Genomic DNA, 18,604 nt, shown 5'->3' with positions numbered 1-18,604 from the left:
ACATTAATCAGCTTTAGTGAAAAAATATACGGTAGTCAGTTCGGAGAATTTTCTTTCCACATAGGAGTTAAGGGTGAAGGCAACACGCAGGCGCAGTAAAGTAAGCCGTGTTTGAACGCGATGGTGGTGCCCATAATTATTCCCCATTTCAAAAACGAGCGGGGGAGTGGGTCGAGCTCGCCGCGAAAGTTTGTCTGGGATCGTTACTCGGGACACAAATCTGTAGTAAACAAAGAATTGCGTCCCGAGTAACGATCCTAGACAACCTTGCGCGGCGAACTCGACCCACTCCCCCACTTGTTTTTGAAATGGGGAATTTCACTGTCAGTTTGACAATGCCTTCCATTCAAGTGTCTTGTACCATTACGTAACAATGAACCAGTATCCGCAAAATAACTCTATTTAATATACTTTTCTCTTCACGAATACTAAGATAAATTACACAGTACGTCTCTAGTGGTCAGCCTTCAAATTCCAAAGTAGGTCGAGCCGGTAATTCAGGTTACAGTCTAAGAAAAAGGTTTAGAGGTTTGCAACCCATTCGAAATCATATTTGTGAATGGCTACCTCCATCGGTCAGAATTTTATTATGGTGGCATGTCCATGAAAATGAAAGAGCAATTTCAAAACTGAGATATCTAAATAGATCACTTGCATTGTTTTGTCCAGCTTCAGTTGCAAAGACCTGGTGTGTGTCGAGAGCCGCTATTCCCAACAATACTTCACGGGAGAAAAGAACGCAGAACCAGATCAAAGTAAATCGCCCCTGGTCGCACTACACTTAAACAGATAGTTGTGTTCTCGGAATTTCAGGACTTTGTTCCACGAACGTAGTTCTACTACCCTGTGTTTCTTCCCTTCGTTTTGACTCTAGTTGAGCCTTGTTGATCTCTGTGGGCCAAAGCGTGTGTCGAACCACGGAAATCACCACCCTGATTTAATTAAAAAAAAAGAAAGAAAGAGAAAAAGAAATTATCCTCTGCTTGTACTTCACACTATTGTAAATAGTGGTATTCAGATCGAGATTGTATGATTACAGATCAATTCGAATTATAATTGTGTCAATAACAAAATGCTCGAATACGATTGGTTCTCAACAGCCCTTATTTGTGGCATAATTCGCTGTCTCAGGTGCAATAGGCCAATTTTGCCTGTATAAACACAGACACTCGAAATCGGACAGTTAGGCTTGAATAATGATCGAGCACTTTAGGCCAATGAATGCCAATGGCATTCCCTACCTTTCCTTCGCTAGCCAATCAGAATCAAGGAAAACTTCTAAAATGAGCAAGGTGACAGGTCTAGATTGAAAACTTCAGAAAATCGAACCCAAGCTGATCAGTAATCCAAAGAAACGTATGAACTCTGACAATGTTTTATTCCTATTTCCCTGCATACAACTAATTGGTAATCGGATTTGTGTGTCAGGTGCAATTGAACTCGTAATTTCAAGTATGCCTTGCTATGCGGCCTGCTAATTTGAAATCACTCACCCGATAACTCCCTACGAACTAAAATTACTTCGGAAAACATCCCATAATACCTTGGAAACAGAGCAGCAACGGCACTTAAAGCACAAACAGCCCAGAATTCCCTAGTTGCCATGGTTACGAGTGGCACTTTGTACATCTCCCAAAAGAAGCTCCTTAATTCGCCTAAGATGGCGAACCAGACGAATGAGAGAGCGATGCTACCCCATAAGAACACATGATGTAGAATTGTCTGCAGGGAAAATGACACAACGTGAGTTAGTGGGCCTTTCAGTAACAACCAGATCGGCAGTTGTCGACAGAAATTACATTAAGCTTAGATATTTAAGGTGTTATCTCCTAGGAGGCACAGTTGCCTAGTACTTAGCTAACTGGAGTCCCGATTGAGGGGTCTGGGTCAGCCGTATTGTGTTCTAAGGTTCCTGTTGAGTTGTGTTGTTACCCCTCTGTCATTGTTTGTTATCGGCTGCTCTTGGGTGAATAACACTTTCACCTCCGAGCTAGCCGATCAAAAGGGGCGACAAGCATTTTTTCACTTGTGCAGTCTTTCCTAACATAAATATGGTCGACTCCCGTCAAATCGAGACTTAAGGAAAAGTTGAGAAAAGTTTGAGTAGTCGGGAGAAAAAGAAATGAAGGTTGAAATATTCGTAGTTTTTCTTACCCACTGAGCTGTGATCAGAGCTAAATACAAGTTGGCAACTATCACTGAACTCTGATGAAGGGTAACCCCAACCATGCGAATATCAGCAGCGGTACCATTATACACCTGTAGTGAATAAAAAATGAAAATAGTTGAAAACAGTGCCACTCATTTGCGCTTGACGTACTCTAATGCATCGATACACTACTGAATTAAACTGCTGACCGTTACTTGCAGTTCTTATCAGAGGAATTAATCTGCCATTGGATATCAGAGCAAAAATTTTGAGATTCTATATCTTAATTAGCTCCATTTGATCATTTGATAAATCAATTCGTCACTTGCTGTTTGAACTTTGAAATCACCTATTCTTCAATATTGATTAGAACAACAGTCCAAATGAGTGAAGAAAGAAATCCGGTTTGCACAAGATAATTCTCTCAACTCTCTGTTATAGAACAAATTTCGTGACCAATCAAATTCAAAACTAAAACAAATTGAAACTTGGTCACGCCCGCTCGTCGATGCTTGATATAGATTAGATGTATTCGAGTTCTCTTTGGAAGTCTACCATAAGCTTGCCTAAGCATCCATGGTTTCTCGGCTCAATCGAAAGCGCTCTTCGGCCATTTGCCAGGTGTTTCGTGTGGTTACGACATAATCATTTTAATTTCCCTGTAATTTGAAACTACACGTATCTTGTGTGGTAAATGTCGTGGCACCATAACGCCTGTTAAGATCCCTTAGTCCTCAGAGATGTCTTCACTGCAGTATCAGTATCGCTATACAATATAACTCACCCAGAAAGCTACGTAGAACACCACTAAGCTCTCATACAGTGCATCAAAGATTGTCATCCAAAACAGCTTCCTTGTGTAAAACTATAGATGAGAAACAAATCATCAGTTTAGACTCAGACTATTTATCCATTGCTTGATGATTGACACAAAGGGCCCTTGGAAGCAGGCTAAAAAGCTTGTTCAATCTATATTTAATTAGTCCCTCCTCAAGAGGGGCATAATATATGCTCAGGCATACTCAGTTTAAGAGTAAGTCTTGCGAGTATAATGCCTTAAACCGCGGAGTTTAACCACGTGTCTGTAACACGAAACGACCAGGAGTAACACAACTGCTTTTGAACGGGTGCTAGTCCATCGTTAGAGACCACACTTCCCCTCTCCCCTTTGCTCCCTTACGAAAACTGTCACGTTTCACTAATAGTTCACCCGTTACCACTCCTACTCCTGGGTGAAGAGAAAACCAGTGAGAGGAATGGGTCCTTCTCAAGATCACAACGCGGTAATGGGAGCTCGAACCCACACCTCCCAATCCAGAGTCCACGACGCACATCTCATGGCCAATATGTTCCCCACATGTATTTTAAAAGGGAACTCTGAGTGCCTGGTGTTTCTAAATATGGTTTATCTAAATAGATCTTCACAACACGGGGAATACTTCGATTACAGCTGCACAAAAAGTGGCATTCTGTTGATCTGTACCTCGCTATTCTGTCCGGATTTGTAAAGAGAAGGCTTTGCAGTCAACATTGGATCCGGAACATCTTTATCCAGGACTCCACAAATTACCGGAGGCACAGTCGTGAACGCGAGATTGAAGAGGATTAGAGATAAGTCGTCAATAGCATTTGAACCCGAAAAACCGTTGTACAGTTGGAACCAGAACAGAACGAGCACAAACATCTGAAAGGAAAAAGGAAATGCAGGGCGGCCATATTTCACGTAAATAACCGCAAATATTTATGTTTTTTACCCATCGTTTAACAAGGGACCGCTATGTCTATCGGGCACTTTCTTTTTTGTTGGTATCACGTGGTAATACATGAGAAATCACTCACATTCCAGCTGACATTTTATTCAATAAGAGAGCAGCACCATTTTTTCGCCGGGGTGGGGGAGTGGGGTGGGGAGGCAGAGGAATTTGGGGACAGACGGGGATCAGTCGTCGCAAACAGAGTATATAGGGGGATTATAGAAAATTGACTGCTGATTAACTGCCACTGAGTGAGGGGTTCCTAACGGGGGGATAAGATAGGTTTTTCCGTGACACAATCAACATCTTCGGACCTCGGAGGCGATTAATAATGCAATTAATAATGCTCGGTCCATAATCACTAATAAAATTGACTGAAATCGATTTTCCTTCCTTTCCAGTCATTAAACAACAAGGCTAAGGTTTAATTTATTGCTGACTTACAGCATTCTTGAAGAAGAAATAAAGAAACATCTTGGAGATTCGATCATAGCACCAGTGACCATGGACCAATAAGAGGCGAGAAAGGAATTTAAACCGACCAATGGCGAAGTCGCTGGCCATGACAGCCTGCATTCCTTCTTGTCCCGAAATTCCAACTCCCACGTCCGCCATTTGTATCATACTTACGTCATTAGCACCATCACCAATTGCTAACGTCATTGTCTTTAGTCCATTTCTGACCAGCTGGACAACTGCAGACTGAAACCCAAAACATACAGAGGCTTAACTGGGGGTATAGAAAGAAGTCAATACTAGAATAACGTGAAGCAAGAACTTTTCGGGTCAACGATTAGAGAGGATTGTTCTCGATCCATACGATAAGTTTTGCCGTCACGGTAATGTTATTTGCTGTAAGACTCCAACACCATACGAACATACGACGGTTGTGGTTGATCAGCTTAGATCCGTGGAAGTCAGGCGATCCTGACATGTATCATTAGGGACCTTAAGCAGTCAAGACGGCAACACCGAGCAAGACTTCGATTAAAAATAAATGTATGGATCTCGTTAGAAAACAGCGAATGGCTGCATACGATTACCATCTTTAGGGCGCCACAGCTCAACATCAGCGTAACGTATGAGAGCAGCGTTAAGTTTTAAATGGAAACGTAAATAATTTCCCTTCGAGGATTCCGTTCTCAGACCGCGTAAATTCTTGTTATTTCACATTGCTGTTTTGCAGAGGACGGCTAAAAAAATGCACGAACGTTTAAAACGCAAACCGGCGTTGAGCTATTTTTCTGCCAATTAGAAATAGGGTTGCCATTGTGGTTTACTTGAGGTCCCTGTTTACTTCTCTTGAATACAGTCCTTCAGTTCGTCCTTAACAAGATTACTCTCATCTGGAAGATAGGACTTTACAACAACTATTACTCCAAGGTTCAAATTATTGGCCGAACCAAAAGAGTGAAGTACCCTTAAAAGTAAGGTAATACCTTATTTTTATTACCCACATTGTATCGTCTGTTGTATGAGTTTACATCATCGACAACATCAGCCAGAATTGGGTTTAGAACTTTAAAAAACATCACGAACATGAACTAACCTTTTGTAATGGAGTAGCTCTACAACAGAGAACCGCCTGACAGTGTCTGGCTAAGTCCAAGAACTTTATCTTTAAAGGTTCTTCGAGCGCAAACATGAGTGTCCGTCCGTCAATTACGAGTCCGACTGATCTGTCATTCACAGGTGCGTTGATACGGCCTGACACTGTGTTAGAAGAATGGTCGCTAGCAATACTCATGACTTCAGACTGAAAATGCGCAAGCCAAGATGTGATCTGGTCCTCACATTCCGCCTGCCGGGAAAAATGAAACGTTATGATTTTTTCTTTGTTCTTGGACTGACAAACAAGTGCAATATAAAACAAATAAATAATGAAAGTATACCTTGGTTTTCGCGTTCAAAATGACCTTCTGCATTGTAGTGTCCAAAAGTTTGCAGGAATGCCCCACATTAATTGCTGTTTCCTAGATAAAATTACAGCTAGCGTTAATTCAATTTGAATGACTAGTGAGACACAAGACAAGAACTCAATTAATCTGTGAGTAAGTCAACCAGCCTGCGAGTCTTTTTGTCGGCTGGTTAGTCCTGGTGATACGTTCAAAACGAAAGTGGTCTAAAGACCAGACACGCTAACCGAGTATCTGGTCATAGTTTCATCTTTCAATAACCTGTTTATCTCCTGTGAGGACCCAAACTTTAAGGCCTGCCTCACGTAACATGGCAATGGTCTCAGGGACACCATCTTGTAAACGGTCCTCGATGCCAGTGGCACCAAGGAGCTCCAAGTTACATTCTAACTTGTGGGCTGACTCTCGAAGGAGCCTCTCTCTGTCGTGAATAGCTGTTTCGGCATGCCTGTGTTGTTCCAGCCATTCTTCGTAATCACCAGTGGCTAAATCCTGAAACAACAGTAGATATGATGTTTAGGCCCGAGTATAATTATCCTCACAACCCTTCATGTTTTAACAAAGACGGCTTCGCGATTTCTTTTCAATCAATTCCTGTCGTGCATATGTTCTGCGCAGATATTCCAGTGGGTCGCTCAGTATTGAAAATGAAAAATGCTGAGGACCCTAATTAGCCTAAGGTATGTCTATTATACAGCATGGAAGTTTTATGAGTTTCAATTTCTGCAGATTTTGCAGAACGTCCTTGCGTCACGAAAATAACTTTTCGCAGGAAAAAAAATTTGCTAAACGACTTTTTGTCAATGTTCCTGCACAACATACAAAAATTCGCCAATCTGCATAGTATTGCTCTTGCAAACTTTCATACCGCACGATAGCATAGGTAGACGCTGCATCATTTGTCCTCCAATATCTTCACATGAATTCCTAGTCGACTACAATTTGAGTAAAACTTTTGTCTACTTTAATCACTACCACCGTATGGGCGTGAGTGTTAGAAGGGGGCCTTCGAAATCAGTGCATATTTCTTTTTGTGTAAAGCAGTTTATTACTCTTCGTCTACAATCTTCAAAAGTTTGCGCAGCACTGTTTATAGAATTCGACTGACTCTCGTCAGTAAAGGAGGTTCTATTTCTCCAAGTCAGCAATAACCTTTCCGTTATTAAGCCAACTGAAAAGTGTTAGACGCTACGGACCCCTGTGTTCTTTTTCCCACAATACGCGGTCATGAAAGGCATTATGCTATAGTCTTAACAGTCTTACTCATATGACAACAATCTCACTTTATTGAGCTGTTCCAATCTTCAGCAAAGAAGTATAATACATGACTCACCCTTCTGGCCATACACAGGGTCCTTAGCCCATCCCTGGCATAAAGATCCAAGTGACACGACGTCTCCTCCACTAAAGATCCCCTACTTCTACTCCTAGCCGCCCATGACCCTTCACCAGCATCAACATCGTCCCCTTGGAACTGTTGATTGGCTCGTTCAAGCTTTGGGAGCACAGCTGAATCAGCTCCCTTGCAATATAATACTATGCTACTGTCATCCTGTCGGCGCACGATAATTGACATGCGCTTACGTGAAGAATCAAACGGCAGTACGTGCAATATTTCGTAAGCCACTTCACCCTCGCCAGGAATATACAACGTAACTTTATCAGGACTACGACTTAGAAGTTTATAGCCATACAAGTGGGCGGCCTTCACAAGTGCGGCCTCATCAGGAGACTCTGCCTCATACACAATTTCGTCATTTGCTGTACTTTGTTCAACCGCAGCTTCTATAAGAGATCCAGGGCTTTTAAGTCGTTTAGATGACCTTTCTAGAGAAGTTTTCACAGGTGTTGCCGACACACCCAGGTTGCCATGCGCGGAATTTGAGTCTGGAATAAGGTGATTGTTCCAAGAACTATACTCGCCTAAATCTACAGGGACGTGTTTATTATCTGGATTGTGGGGTAAATCGGTTTGATCTGTTGGTGACGCGCTGTTATTTGAAGTCCCTTTAGACTTCCTTGTTACAACCACAGTATTGCAAATAGCGAGTAAAATGAAAAATTCTCTCAAGTAAGAACTTTGTGGCCCACAGTGATAGTTATTCCTCCCGTTCGATTCTACTACTTGTGCAAGTTCTTTATCCCAGTAAAGTTCACCACCCTGCAGAGTGGAACAGTTAAATTAAGCATTAACATAAGCTTCCATGCACTGCAAGAAAGTTGTCCTTCTCAAGCAAGCCATGAAAAATTGGAGAAGGAAAGGAAAAAAAAAAAACTTGCAACCACAGATAAAATAATTTCAATTTGTCTCTGACCATAGCTGTACACTATCATTGAAGAGAAATGCCAGTCATTGCATGAGAAATGACACTGGCTTCACCTTTTTTCTTAACTGTGACAGCCCAAGCTGACCACTGCAAAATGGCTCTCTTGCAACGTGGATTACCAAATGTCAGTAAGTTATAATAATTTACTCACATTTGATTCATCAGAAATTTGATGGTACATTTGATCAGCATCTGATGATGACGGTGCAGCATCGGTAAGATCTGACCCTATCAATCGTGGCAATGAAACAGACATTAAATAGCTTGAATCAATAATAAATCAGCCAGATTAAAGTGTACAAAATTTTTTAAGTACGTGACATGATCTACTTGCCAGGAATGATCGTAAACATCCCCTCCCTTAAAGAACAAGGAAAAATAATTGAAAAACAACTGGGGCAATACAAGATGAAAAACTGAAAAGGATAATCTAAGAATCCTTTGGAACTCTGACTTAATAATAATGATAATAATTTATTTCTTATAGAGCACTATTTACAATGACAGATCAACAGCGCTTTACACTCAATGAATAAACCCACCCATCCCACCCCAGGGGAGGACATCCATCACACAGTAATCTCGTGCACGGGAAATTGACGTCTCCTACCCCAAACCCTGCAGGAGACGGGACCTCCATTTATTCGTCCCTATCCGAGAAGACTAGAATATCTAACCATTTCTTCATGTTATAGAAAGGTAGCAAATTCTTCTCAATTATTTTAAGACCTTGAGTGTTGGTCTGGAGACCTTGAGTGTTGATCCGGGTCCAGAGAAGGGATTGTGGTTGAAAACAATTTTCACTAACCGCAATATGGATAGCAATGTTGCTTGTTCATACCTCTGACCCTAATCTTAACCCTAAGCTGACCCTTTAGGAGACATGTAAATTTTCTGGCAAAAGACATGGCCAGTTTGGAATAGAAGGACCAAATAATTAAGGATGATCATACAGTATATTGAGTGACTCCCTACCACACACCTTTTGTACACAAAATTCTTACCAAGTTTGTCCCCGTGAGAAAAGTTTCTTCCACCAATGGTACATCTCTTGAATACCATTTTGTTTTCAGTCAGAGTTCCTGTCTTGTCTGAGAAGACAAACTTGATCTGTCCTAGATCCTCATTAATGTTCAGTGCACGACATAAAACTGGTTGATCCATTTCAGCATAGTACAGTTCAAGGTCATTAGAGATGAAATACACTTGGAACAACTTGACAACTTCCATAGAAACATAGAGGGAGATTGGGATTAGGACCTGAGGGTACAAAAATGCATTCAGCGCAAACACACCAGCTTAAGATATTCTCTGTACAAGTCATGTAAAACTGTAGATGACAAGTTCGAGTAAATTACATTAATTGGTGCAAAAAGGAGCAATTTCAGTGTACCGGTTATGGTCACATAAGGAATCACCACAGTTCATAAAACAAGTTATCACACATGTACTTATTGCAAATAAAAAGTGAACCTGTAAAATTATGACAAATGTCCAGAATCTGATAAACCCTTCCGTCACTGGTTTTCTCACAAATGGCTGATCAGCATCAGTAGAACCAGGTGTGAAGTGTCTGTTGAAGAAACCATTTCTGTCTGTCCAAAACCCACAACCTGTGAGAGAGACATGAAGGTAGAGTGTAAGTCTGTTCTCCAGCCAAGTGGGGTACCCAGCTGTAACATATCCTGGTTTCCTTAGCATAAAGCGACTAGGAGTATTACAGCTCCCCTCTGGACAAGATGCTAGTCTATTGCAGGGTTAAGCCCCAGCATTTCCTCAGGCTTCCCTAAAAATTTGCCGATATTCATTTACACTCAGGGGTGGAGAGAAGCATATAGGGTATTTTTCCCAAGAACACTGAGAACATTGACCTGTCTTGGTCTCCAACCTGGACTTCACAATCCAGAGTTCAATGCATTTCACAAATCAATCCCAGTTTAGCATGGTCTGTATATACAATTATCAACAGCGATATTCATCATCACAGCTGCGCCTTGTGAGTGCACAACAAATTTTGACCACTGTGATGATGAATGTTGTTATCTCTAAGAATACAGACAATGCTAAACCACTGTCCATTTGTTCACTACCATGATATCAGTGTTGAATACTGGTAAAACAATTCTTTCAGTGCATGACATGTTGCATGACAATTTTGACATGAGCAGCATTGTCGGTAACCTTATTGGCAATGGCAAATTGGTCAATCAGATTGCAACATTACTGCTAATTGTGGTGAAATAACCATTAGGTCACTGTCTCCCACCAGGAGAGACATACACCATCAGAACATGTGAGAGGAGGTCAAAAGTTTTTCATGCAATGATAGTATAGTTGTGTGTCACCTATTTGTGAGTGCAGTTTTGGCTCTGAATTAGCGAAACACTTCTTTTCGTATTGCCCAAGGTATGCTGCTCAACATAATGTCCTCCTTACCTCTGCTGCCACAGGTAATATTCAAGGTGAAACATGGTCTCATACCCGAGAATATTTCTGACTTATTTAATATAAAGAACACTCAGTATAATTTACGGAACAGTGACTTCAAACTGCCAAGATTCGAAACTGTAAGATTTGGTAGGAATTCTATTAAATATATGGGACCTCTCATCTGGTCAAAGTTACCAAGACACCTAAGAACGATACAAACTCTAAATTCGTTCAAGAAGAACATAAGAAAAGTTGACCTTTCAACTCTCATTGAAATTTAAAACTTAACTAAATAACTTTATAATCTTTTTAATTATCTACTGTAAATAACTATTATCTAAATATGTAAATGTATTTGACTTTTAAACTTTTTAGTGTCCCCCATTAGCTTATAGCTAAAAACATAGACACTTAAATAAAGTTCTTCTTTCTTCTTCTTCTTCGTCATCCAGCAGCGATGCAAGGAAACTAATTTTTTGTTGTTGAATGTTGAGTCTGTAAATTACCATGTTAACTGTGCTTTTTTCCCAAAGTACAAAGTTTTATAATTAACAATCACTTTTTGGAGGCCTTTGCTTGATTGCTGAAATGATACCAGTATATTCTTAGCTTAGTCAATTAAATTGTTGTTATTGCAACTTGTGTGTGTTGTTTGTGTACCTGTTTGTGTGTGAGGCTTGCCAAATTGATTTAAAAGAAATATCTTTTTAAAAAGTTGAGAACTGTTTCAACACTTCAAGATGAATACCATTTTCTGTATGCAAAGAAATGCAGTGAGTTGTGCATGAAATCATCAAGCTGTGCCAAGAATATCTGTCAATTATTGTTCAGGAAAAAGTGGCGATGGGCTAAGAAACTTTTTAAGCATTGTACATAATTAGACTGCACATAATTACTCAGCACATAATTACTCTGCACATAATTACTATGCACATAATTAGTGTGCACATAATTAGTCTACAAAGGTCAGCATTTTAACAGTTCTTACCAACTCCACCAAGGAAACAGAGAATGAAGAGTATAACAACACATGAAACAACATCTAGATTTAGATCCCTTTCCACTTTACTGCGCTTGTATCTTGGACCACTGTTATTCATCAGGGCTTTGGTGTCATGACCTAACAGCAACATAACAAAACGATCCCTTACAATCACTCAGTTACCACTAAATATATAAATAATAGTTCAGTTACGAAAACCCATGACAGCAAGGTGAAATATTCAAGAGTTTTTGGGGCAAATTTTATTCCTGTATCTTTTCCTTAAATAAAACACTAAATTGCCTGACAAGTGCAATTGTTCAAATTCTTCCTTGTTTCAAAACTACCATCCACACTGGCATGTAAGTTGCACATGCAGATCAGATGCACCTCAAAAGAAACCTAGAGATATCACAAGTGGGAGTCTTGAGAAAGTAGCTCTGTTTTGGTTCCTTCATCAAATGTGCAAACCTATACTTACTTGTAGTTTTAGCTGTAATAGTATGGGTATCATATCTATTGACTAATGTTTGACCTTACTCTGGTATTGTTCAACCAGTATTTTTTTTTTCATTCCTATGAGAATTTCAAAGGAATTTAGTCTGCCGTATCAAGTTATAATTTTCAATGACTATTGCTTATTTAAGCAAATTTGTGGCACATTTTCCCCATTTTTTCGCAATTAAGCTACATCTCTGGTTTGTTACAAAAATTTTTTGGGGGAAGGTGCAGCTTATAACCTGGTGTTTCTGTTAGTTTAACTCAAATTTTCCTTTGTCTCATATTTGATGACATGTAAAGAGAGAGTTAAAGGAAACAAAAAGTGAATTGTTTGGAATACTTTAAAACTGAAGGAAAATTTAAGTTTTCATGCCTCTTCTTAAACTCTGATTTTGGTAATTCATTTCCAAGCAAAATCACTTTCTCACCTGCATAGACAACTATTCCCTCGGCCCAGTCTGTGTTGCGAAGGATGCAACCACGCAACAGTAGATTGTTCTTTCCAACAGGAATCTCCTTTCCCTCGTCATTGGATCTGAACAGCAGAAAAGAGACCAATAAATAATACAACAACTGCTGAGATCTTACCTCAGATGTCCAATAAACTTGAATATACAGTTACTGTATTAGTTAACAGAAAGTTTTGTTTTCTATGCCTCATACTCATGCAAGACAGTAAATCTATTACACGATTCCTTCTTTTTGAACAGCTGAGCTTAAAACTGACCATCTTTCTTGCTGATGCGACGTCTCCCAATTCTATAACTATCAAATTCAATGTGGATGTAGACATCATTTCACTGTATTAACAAGAAGCTTACATCCCTAAGCTCTCACACTTAGTATTAATCTAAAAACCAAACAGAGAACAAGCCTAGCACTCAGATGCCTCCCACCAATACCACTAGTGCTAGCAATGATTGAGTACAACCTTCTGGCAGCTAACCCTTGGCAGCGGGTAAGGTAACGTCGGTTGGATCAGATTCATTACCTTCTCCCTTGGCAGCAGTCACATGCATCATAACGGTTATTTTAGTCAAGTGCTGCTCTCCAAGCAATATACTTACAAGGTCCCATTGAATCTGTGAATGTGGTTATTTGGCTCTTCACACTTGAGTTTAAATTCGAACTGTTCTGGGGAAAATCTAGAATTTCCCTGTGAACACAATAAATAAAAATAAGAGAATTTGAAGATAAATCCAATAGCAGGTACATATTTGGTAAACCTACTATATGCTTGCCAAGGCTAATAAGAACCATTCAACGACCCTTACAAACATGCAAATTAAGATTAAAATTTTTTAAACCAGTTTGGATGTTAATCTCTTTCTATACATTTATTTTCATGATCTGTCCAAAACAAATTTCAAAACAGAAATTCAACTAATTTGGAAAATATCTTAAACCCTTTTATACCCTAACATCAGTTTTCACGTTGTCCATTATCTTCTCTATACATTTGCTTTGGTACTGACAAGGAGAATTTGTTTGACAATCGAATGAAAGCTTCTTAGATTTAGGATCATTTCCTTTAGTTTCATGATTGCATTGAATGATTCAGCAATATTACTGCGAGGAGAGATTACTTTTGCAGGGGGATTTACTCTTAGGCTTTCAAAGATTGACCCTTTCAATCCCATTAGGTGATCAAGACAGAGTTTCTCCCCACAATCTTGATACAATATTAAGCAGACAAGTGATGAGAATAAAGAAAATATTATTTAGGTGAATTGTGAATTGATCCAATAGCAAATCTTAAAACCAGCATTATAAGAATGGTATGTAAGATGGTAACTTAGGAGAAGTAATAAATAAATGAGATCTTGGGAGTGAAATGGTTAAAGAAAGGAAAACCATTAACTAGATTTATTCAGCTCAGTATCAAGCAAAAACAATCAAATAGAAATCTAAACATACCACATGAAGTCCTTTCACCACTTCTCTTTGCTTCAAATTGGTTTCTCCATCAAGGTTAGCAGTTTCGATGTGGCAAATAGAATTGTCATCACTTGTGTTAAGTAACAGAATATCTGATGGGACGCTCTCATCACTTCTAAGCCTCACAAAGTCTCCAACTACTACCTTTTTCCATTTGACTTGTTGATATTCCCTAGCCTCACTAAAACATACAAAAAAGAAGGTTTGTAATCACCACAACAATTATATAGGATACATTTCATTTCCACATGGAAAGATACGAAAAGGATTTACATTTGCTTGTGCAGAATGCTTGTACCTGAATTATGGTGAAGCTTAAACAACTGTCTGTTACTGCTAATTGGTTGGCCGTTTGATAATTTTATTTTCACTAGCTGATAATGGCAGGGTTCTCAAGAAGTTTTGATGTAGACGGCTGAAACGCAAAAGTAGGTGGCGGGAGAAGTGAGTACCACAGGCATGAGCCTCTAGGGGGGGGGGGGTCTGGCAGCATGCTCCCTCCGAAAAACTTCAAAATATAGAGGGTTAGATTTGCTGTTTTGAGCTTTGCGGCAAGCAAATTTGGTTTTAAGAAATATTTTTTTTATCAGAGACAACCATAAATTTTACTGAACATCTTTCTTTTCTTGGAATCCTAATAATGGGACCAGACTACACCCCAAAAAAGGCAGTAGTTTTCTCGCCTTCATCTACCTGGCTTTCTGTTTTTCGTGATTTACAGAAATATTGATCAATTCCAGGCTGGCTTGAAGTGGGTTTTCTTTTACTTATGGGTACTCTATACTAATTACATACTAAGAATTCATGCCTTCTTCTAACAGGCTGAACGCTACACCACACTTGTTGATCACAAACACCGGTCACCGGTATTTTCAATTTGAATTATTTGTTTAAGTTGCTTTTGTGGAAAACCTGTGAACTAGCTTCTAGCTAAGTGTTTCTCCACGTTAAACTGTTTATTATTATTATTATTATTAGCGGAATTTTGCAGAAGGTAGGAGGCGCGCATTGGCATTGTGTAATACGTTTTGCTGCTGAAAACGGCTTTCAAGTATTACTCGTTTGATTCACGCCATTTTTAACTTTGAAATATACATGTAGATACAAAATAAGGAGACAAGCTTATCACCGAAAAAGTAGGCGGCTCTACATTTAAAGTAGCCGGTTTTTTAGCCTGCTGCCAGCACTTAATGAGAACCCTGTAATGGTATCTCCTATTGCTGTACAGTTAAATCTCAATTACCCGGACCTTGATTATCTGGATTTCTCGATTACCCCCACTTTTTTTCTGGTCATAATTTTGTCATGGAATTTATTGGTCATGATCACGTCCCCTAGCCATATTCTTTCCTAAACTAGGGCGTTGAAAAGTGAAGTAAAGACAAGTTTGCATGTTTTGCTTTCAAAAAGCAAAACTAGCACCCACATGCATTGTAACCAATACAGAAATTTTGAATGAGATCTAGATTTCGTGCTCTATTGGCTCATTCGGCAACCATATTTTTTTTCAAGAGGATTTGTAAATGTTTTGTTTCACGATTAAATGTCGCTTTCTTAACCCATTAACGTCCAGTGCGCCCGTATGCGCCCATGGGGACCCACACCCTTTCTACGCCCTGTGACATCATCAATTTTAACTCTGGAGCACGAATTTGAGCATGTACTTGAACGGGTTGAAAATATCTTGCAGACGATACCAGAATGAGCGCAATTGAGTGGAGGAGATTGGAGAAATAGCCAAAAAACCGTGTCACTTTGACTGGAAAATCTGCACGAAGATCGTGTTTCACTACCCACCTACCTTTCCGAGCATGTGCTTTGAAAATAATGAGTAGTTTCTGAAAAATCTCTACACCAAAATGAAGCCTACTCAATTTCCAGCAAGTGAGGAGAAACTTTAGGCAAGGAGAGGGGAAAAAAAGGGCAGGAGAAAGAGAGAAAAGTAGAAGTCGTAAGTGGGGCGTGACTTTTCAACCCAAAAACTAAGTCGAAATTTTGCTCTCTGCGCGTGCCCGAGATTTTCAGGCCGCCATTTTGCATTTGGATCGAAAGGCCGTCGAGTGCACGAGCTGTCAAGTGGTTTTTGGTAAGTTAGAGCTTTTAAAACCCCAACAGTGACCCGAAATCTGCTGGACTAGCTTCAAAACACAGTTTTCCACAAAAGCTGCGGCCATTAATGGGTTAATTTAATCATTTTTTGTTCCTCATTAATATTCATATTCTCAATTATCCTGACCCTCGCTTAGCTAGAGTATTAATTTTTGTCTGGTCCCAACAAGTCTGGATAATCAAGGTTCAACTGTACATGTAGTCATTAGCTATATTCTATGGCTTCCACATATCATATTTTAACATGTCATAATGTTTTCAGCCTTGGTCCAAAAAAACTATGAAGTATTATTACATCAATCTATTCTAAATCAAGTGACTTTTGTTGGTTTCTGTTTGATTTCACTTTTGGAAGATGAAACCATTCCCTTGAGTCAAATACTGGCCAACCATGCATTAATTATCCAAACACAACACATCAAATTTTTACACCTAGAAAGATTGGAAGTCAAGCTGCTATTAAAATTGGCTGAAGTAGACTACGTCAACCTGTAATTAATATGTAATTTACTAATTTCACACAAGCATTTTTTTTTCTAAGAAGTCCATTCAAATAAAAAACACCAGGCGTGATTAAATTGGATTAGTAACACATCACAATTTGGAAAATTTGCAGATCCAGTAAGAGAGATCTTTCATGGAATGTGTAAAATTGCTTTTTCATTTTTCCATGCTTTAAATAGAGACTTAGCATCTTATGTTTCATTTTGACGTGATTCTGTGAATTAATAATTTTCTCTTAAATCAGAAGAATGTAGATAGCGGAATCCCGATTTCTCGAACCCTCGGTTTCACGAACCACCCAATATATCTCGAACCAAACCTTGTTTCCCTTGGATTTGCTTCACTTGTAATTTCACCCCCGATTTCTCGAACTCCCGATTTCTCGAACCAATTTGCGTTTCCCCTGGAGGTTCGAGAAATCGGGATTCCACTGTAAACTCTGCTTGAATAGTAAATAGAAGTTTTTGACTTAGGCGAAAAAAAAAACCTTATGGCTTCATAAGTTGATCCTTTGATCCCAAATCTTTGTTATATTTTGAGTGCCACGCTATTTTGACAAACATCTTTTGAGGGGGTAAACTACATTAGCCACGGCCACGGGCAAGCATTACCCTTTCACCAAGCATCATTTATTTCACAGTATCAGAAGGAAATGGATGCAATTTTACTCAAATTACAAGGAAAAAGAAGCTTTGTGTTAACGTGAAGGTTAACTGTAGTTTGGTTTTTTTCCTGCCTTGTCATGAGGACCCGTACTCCGCTCATTAAAAATTACTTAAGTGTGTGGGCAGATGTTTACTTATCAAAAGTCTAGATCTTTGTATATTGTATGTTGCAGTCCACATCATTCAAGCACTGTAATCTCCTGTACTATAATATGTCAACCTAATGAGAGAAATCTTGACAGAGAAAGCCACTTTCCAATATGTCACTCTCTAAACGATTCTAGTATGATATGAAACTATAATACACATACTTAGCTTCAGCTTAGAATATTTTCTTCTAAGCAAGAGATTTGAAAAAGGTCCACGTCGACTTAATAAAATATGCAACTGTGTTAACCCAAGGCCAGCAACAAAAGAAAAAAAAATACCAAATACAAGAAATAAAAATCCTCACCTGTTAAAAACATGGCAGATATTATTATTCACCGCTTTATCCGATTTGTACCTTCTCCGATCTTCATATAAATCTTTTATCGCCGTCACCGATAGGACGAATATTAAAGGTACCATTGCGATGTATTTCCCAAAGGCATTAATTTCAGGAATCAAATTTAAAATAATGATCGCCAAGAAGTAGATGTTCGCAAATCGGTGAAATTGCTCGAATAGGTTCTTTGGAAGAAAGGACCAAAGTGAATACTTGGTGGTCTTGATCGAATTGCCAAGATTGTATTTTGAATGAATGTTGTTGAGACATTCTTTACTTTGGGCATGTTTTGGGACAACCAGCCGGTAACGCTCGCCTAAACTCCTCTTTCTCCTTCGCATGCCGGCAAGTTGAGGTCCAAACGCCCTCTAAAAAAGTAAATCTATGAATTGGTTACATCACAAGGTCAGAAAATCTTGAATCAAACGAATGACTCTTCCACTAGCGACCGTCACGCGAAAGCGGAACTCATCTGACGTTCGTTGACGTGCAGACAAGTTCCCGCGAGCCCGCAATAACTAATATCAGTTGTCGTCAATAATCGGACCTTGTCGGAAACCTCCAGATATCATTCGGAGATTGTGTCGGTGTACGATCCCATGCTCCATAGCGAGCCTTGAACGCCATATTGGTTTGTTTCGTGTTAACGTTAAAACTGCTTTCCAGTGGTGAACCTTCCTTGTGTGGGCGCTTCTGGTTCAAGATGGGTCGAAAATTTGGAATGCTAACTAACGCCAAGAACATAATCACGTACTCCTTGTCTCCATTCGAACAACGTGCATTTGCAGGGATAACGAAGGGGATGGCAAACATGGCCAGACGAGTAAAATCGCAGTTACCGT

The 18,604-nt window shown here is 39.4% G+C and overlaps 1 protein-coding gene across 1 annotated transcript; it reads right to left on the bottom strand.

Moving 5' to 3' along the window:
• Positions 1 to 384: 384 nt before the first annotated feature.
• On the bottom strand, positions 385 to 18,262 carry LOC111343524 (phospholipid-transporting ATPase VA). The gene is made up of 18 exons (XM_088732510.1): positions 17,730 to 18,262; positions 13,977 to 14,178; positions 13,127 to 13,215; positions 12,488 to 12,594; positions 11,565 to 11,696; positions 9,620 to 9,759; positions 9,151 to 9,406; positions 8,298 to 8,374; positions 7,153 to 7,980; positions 6,081 to 6,311; positions 5,796 to 5,876; positions 5,453 to 5,704; positions 4,348 to 4,605; positions 3,633 to 3,833; positions 2,934 to 3,014; positions 2,155 to 2,259; positions 1,544 to 1,722; positions 385 to 932 (listed from the first exon to the last, which is right to left on the bottom strand). The coding sequence occupies exons 1-18, from the start codon at positions 18,101 to 18,103 to the stop codon at positions 782 to 784; spliced, it is 3,744 nt and encodes a 1,247-aa protein (XP_088588636.1). The 5' UTR covers positions 18,104 to 18,262; the 3' UTR covers positions 385 to 781.
• Positions 18,263 to 18,604: the final 342 nt, after the last annotated feature.

Source organism: Stylophora pistillata, chromosome 9, assembly GCF_964205215.1.
Source record: "Stylophora pistillata chromosome 9, jaStyPist1.2, whole genome shotgun sequence".
Lineage (NCBI taxonomy): Eukaryota > Metazoa > Cnidaria > Anthozoa > Scleractinia > Pocilloporidae > Stylophora > Stylophora pistillata.
The sequence above is the reverse complement of the archived record's forward strand: the minus strand, read 5'-3'. Positions and strand labels throughout refer to the sequence as shown.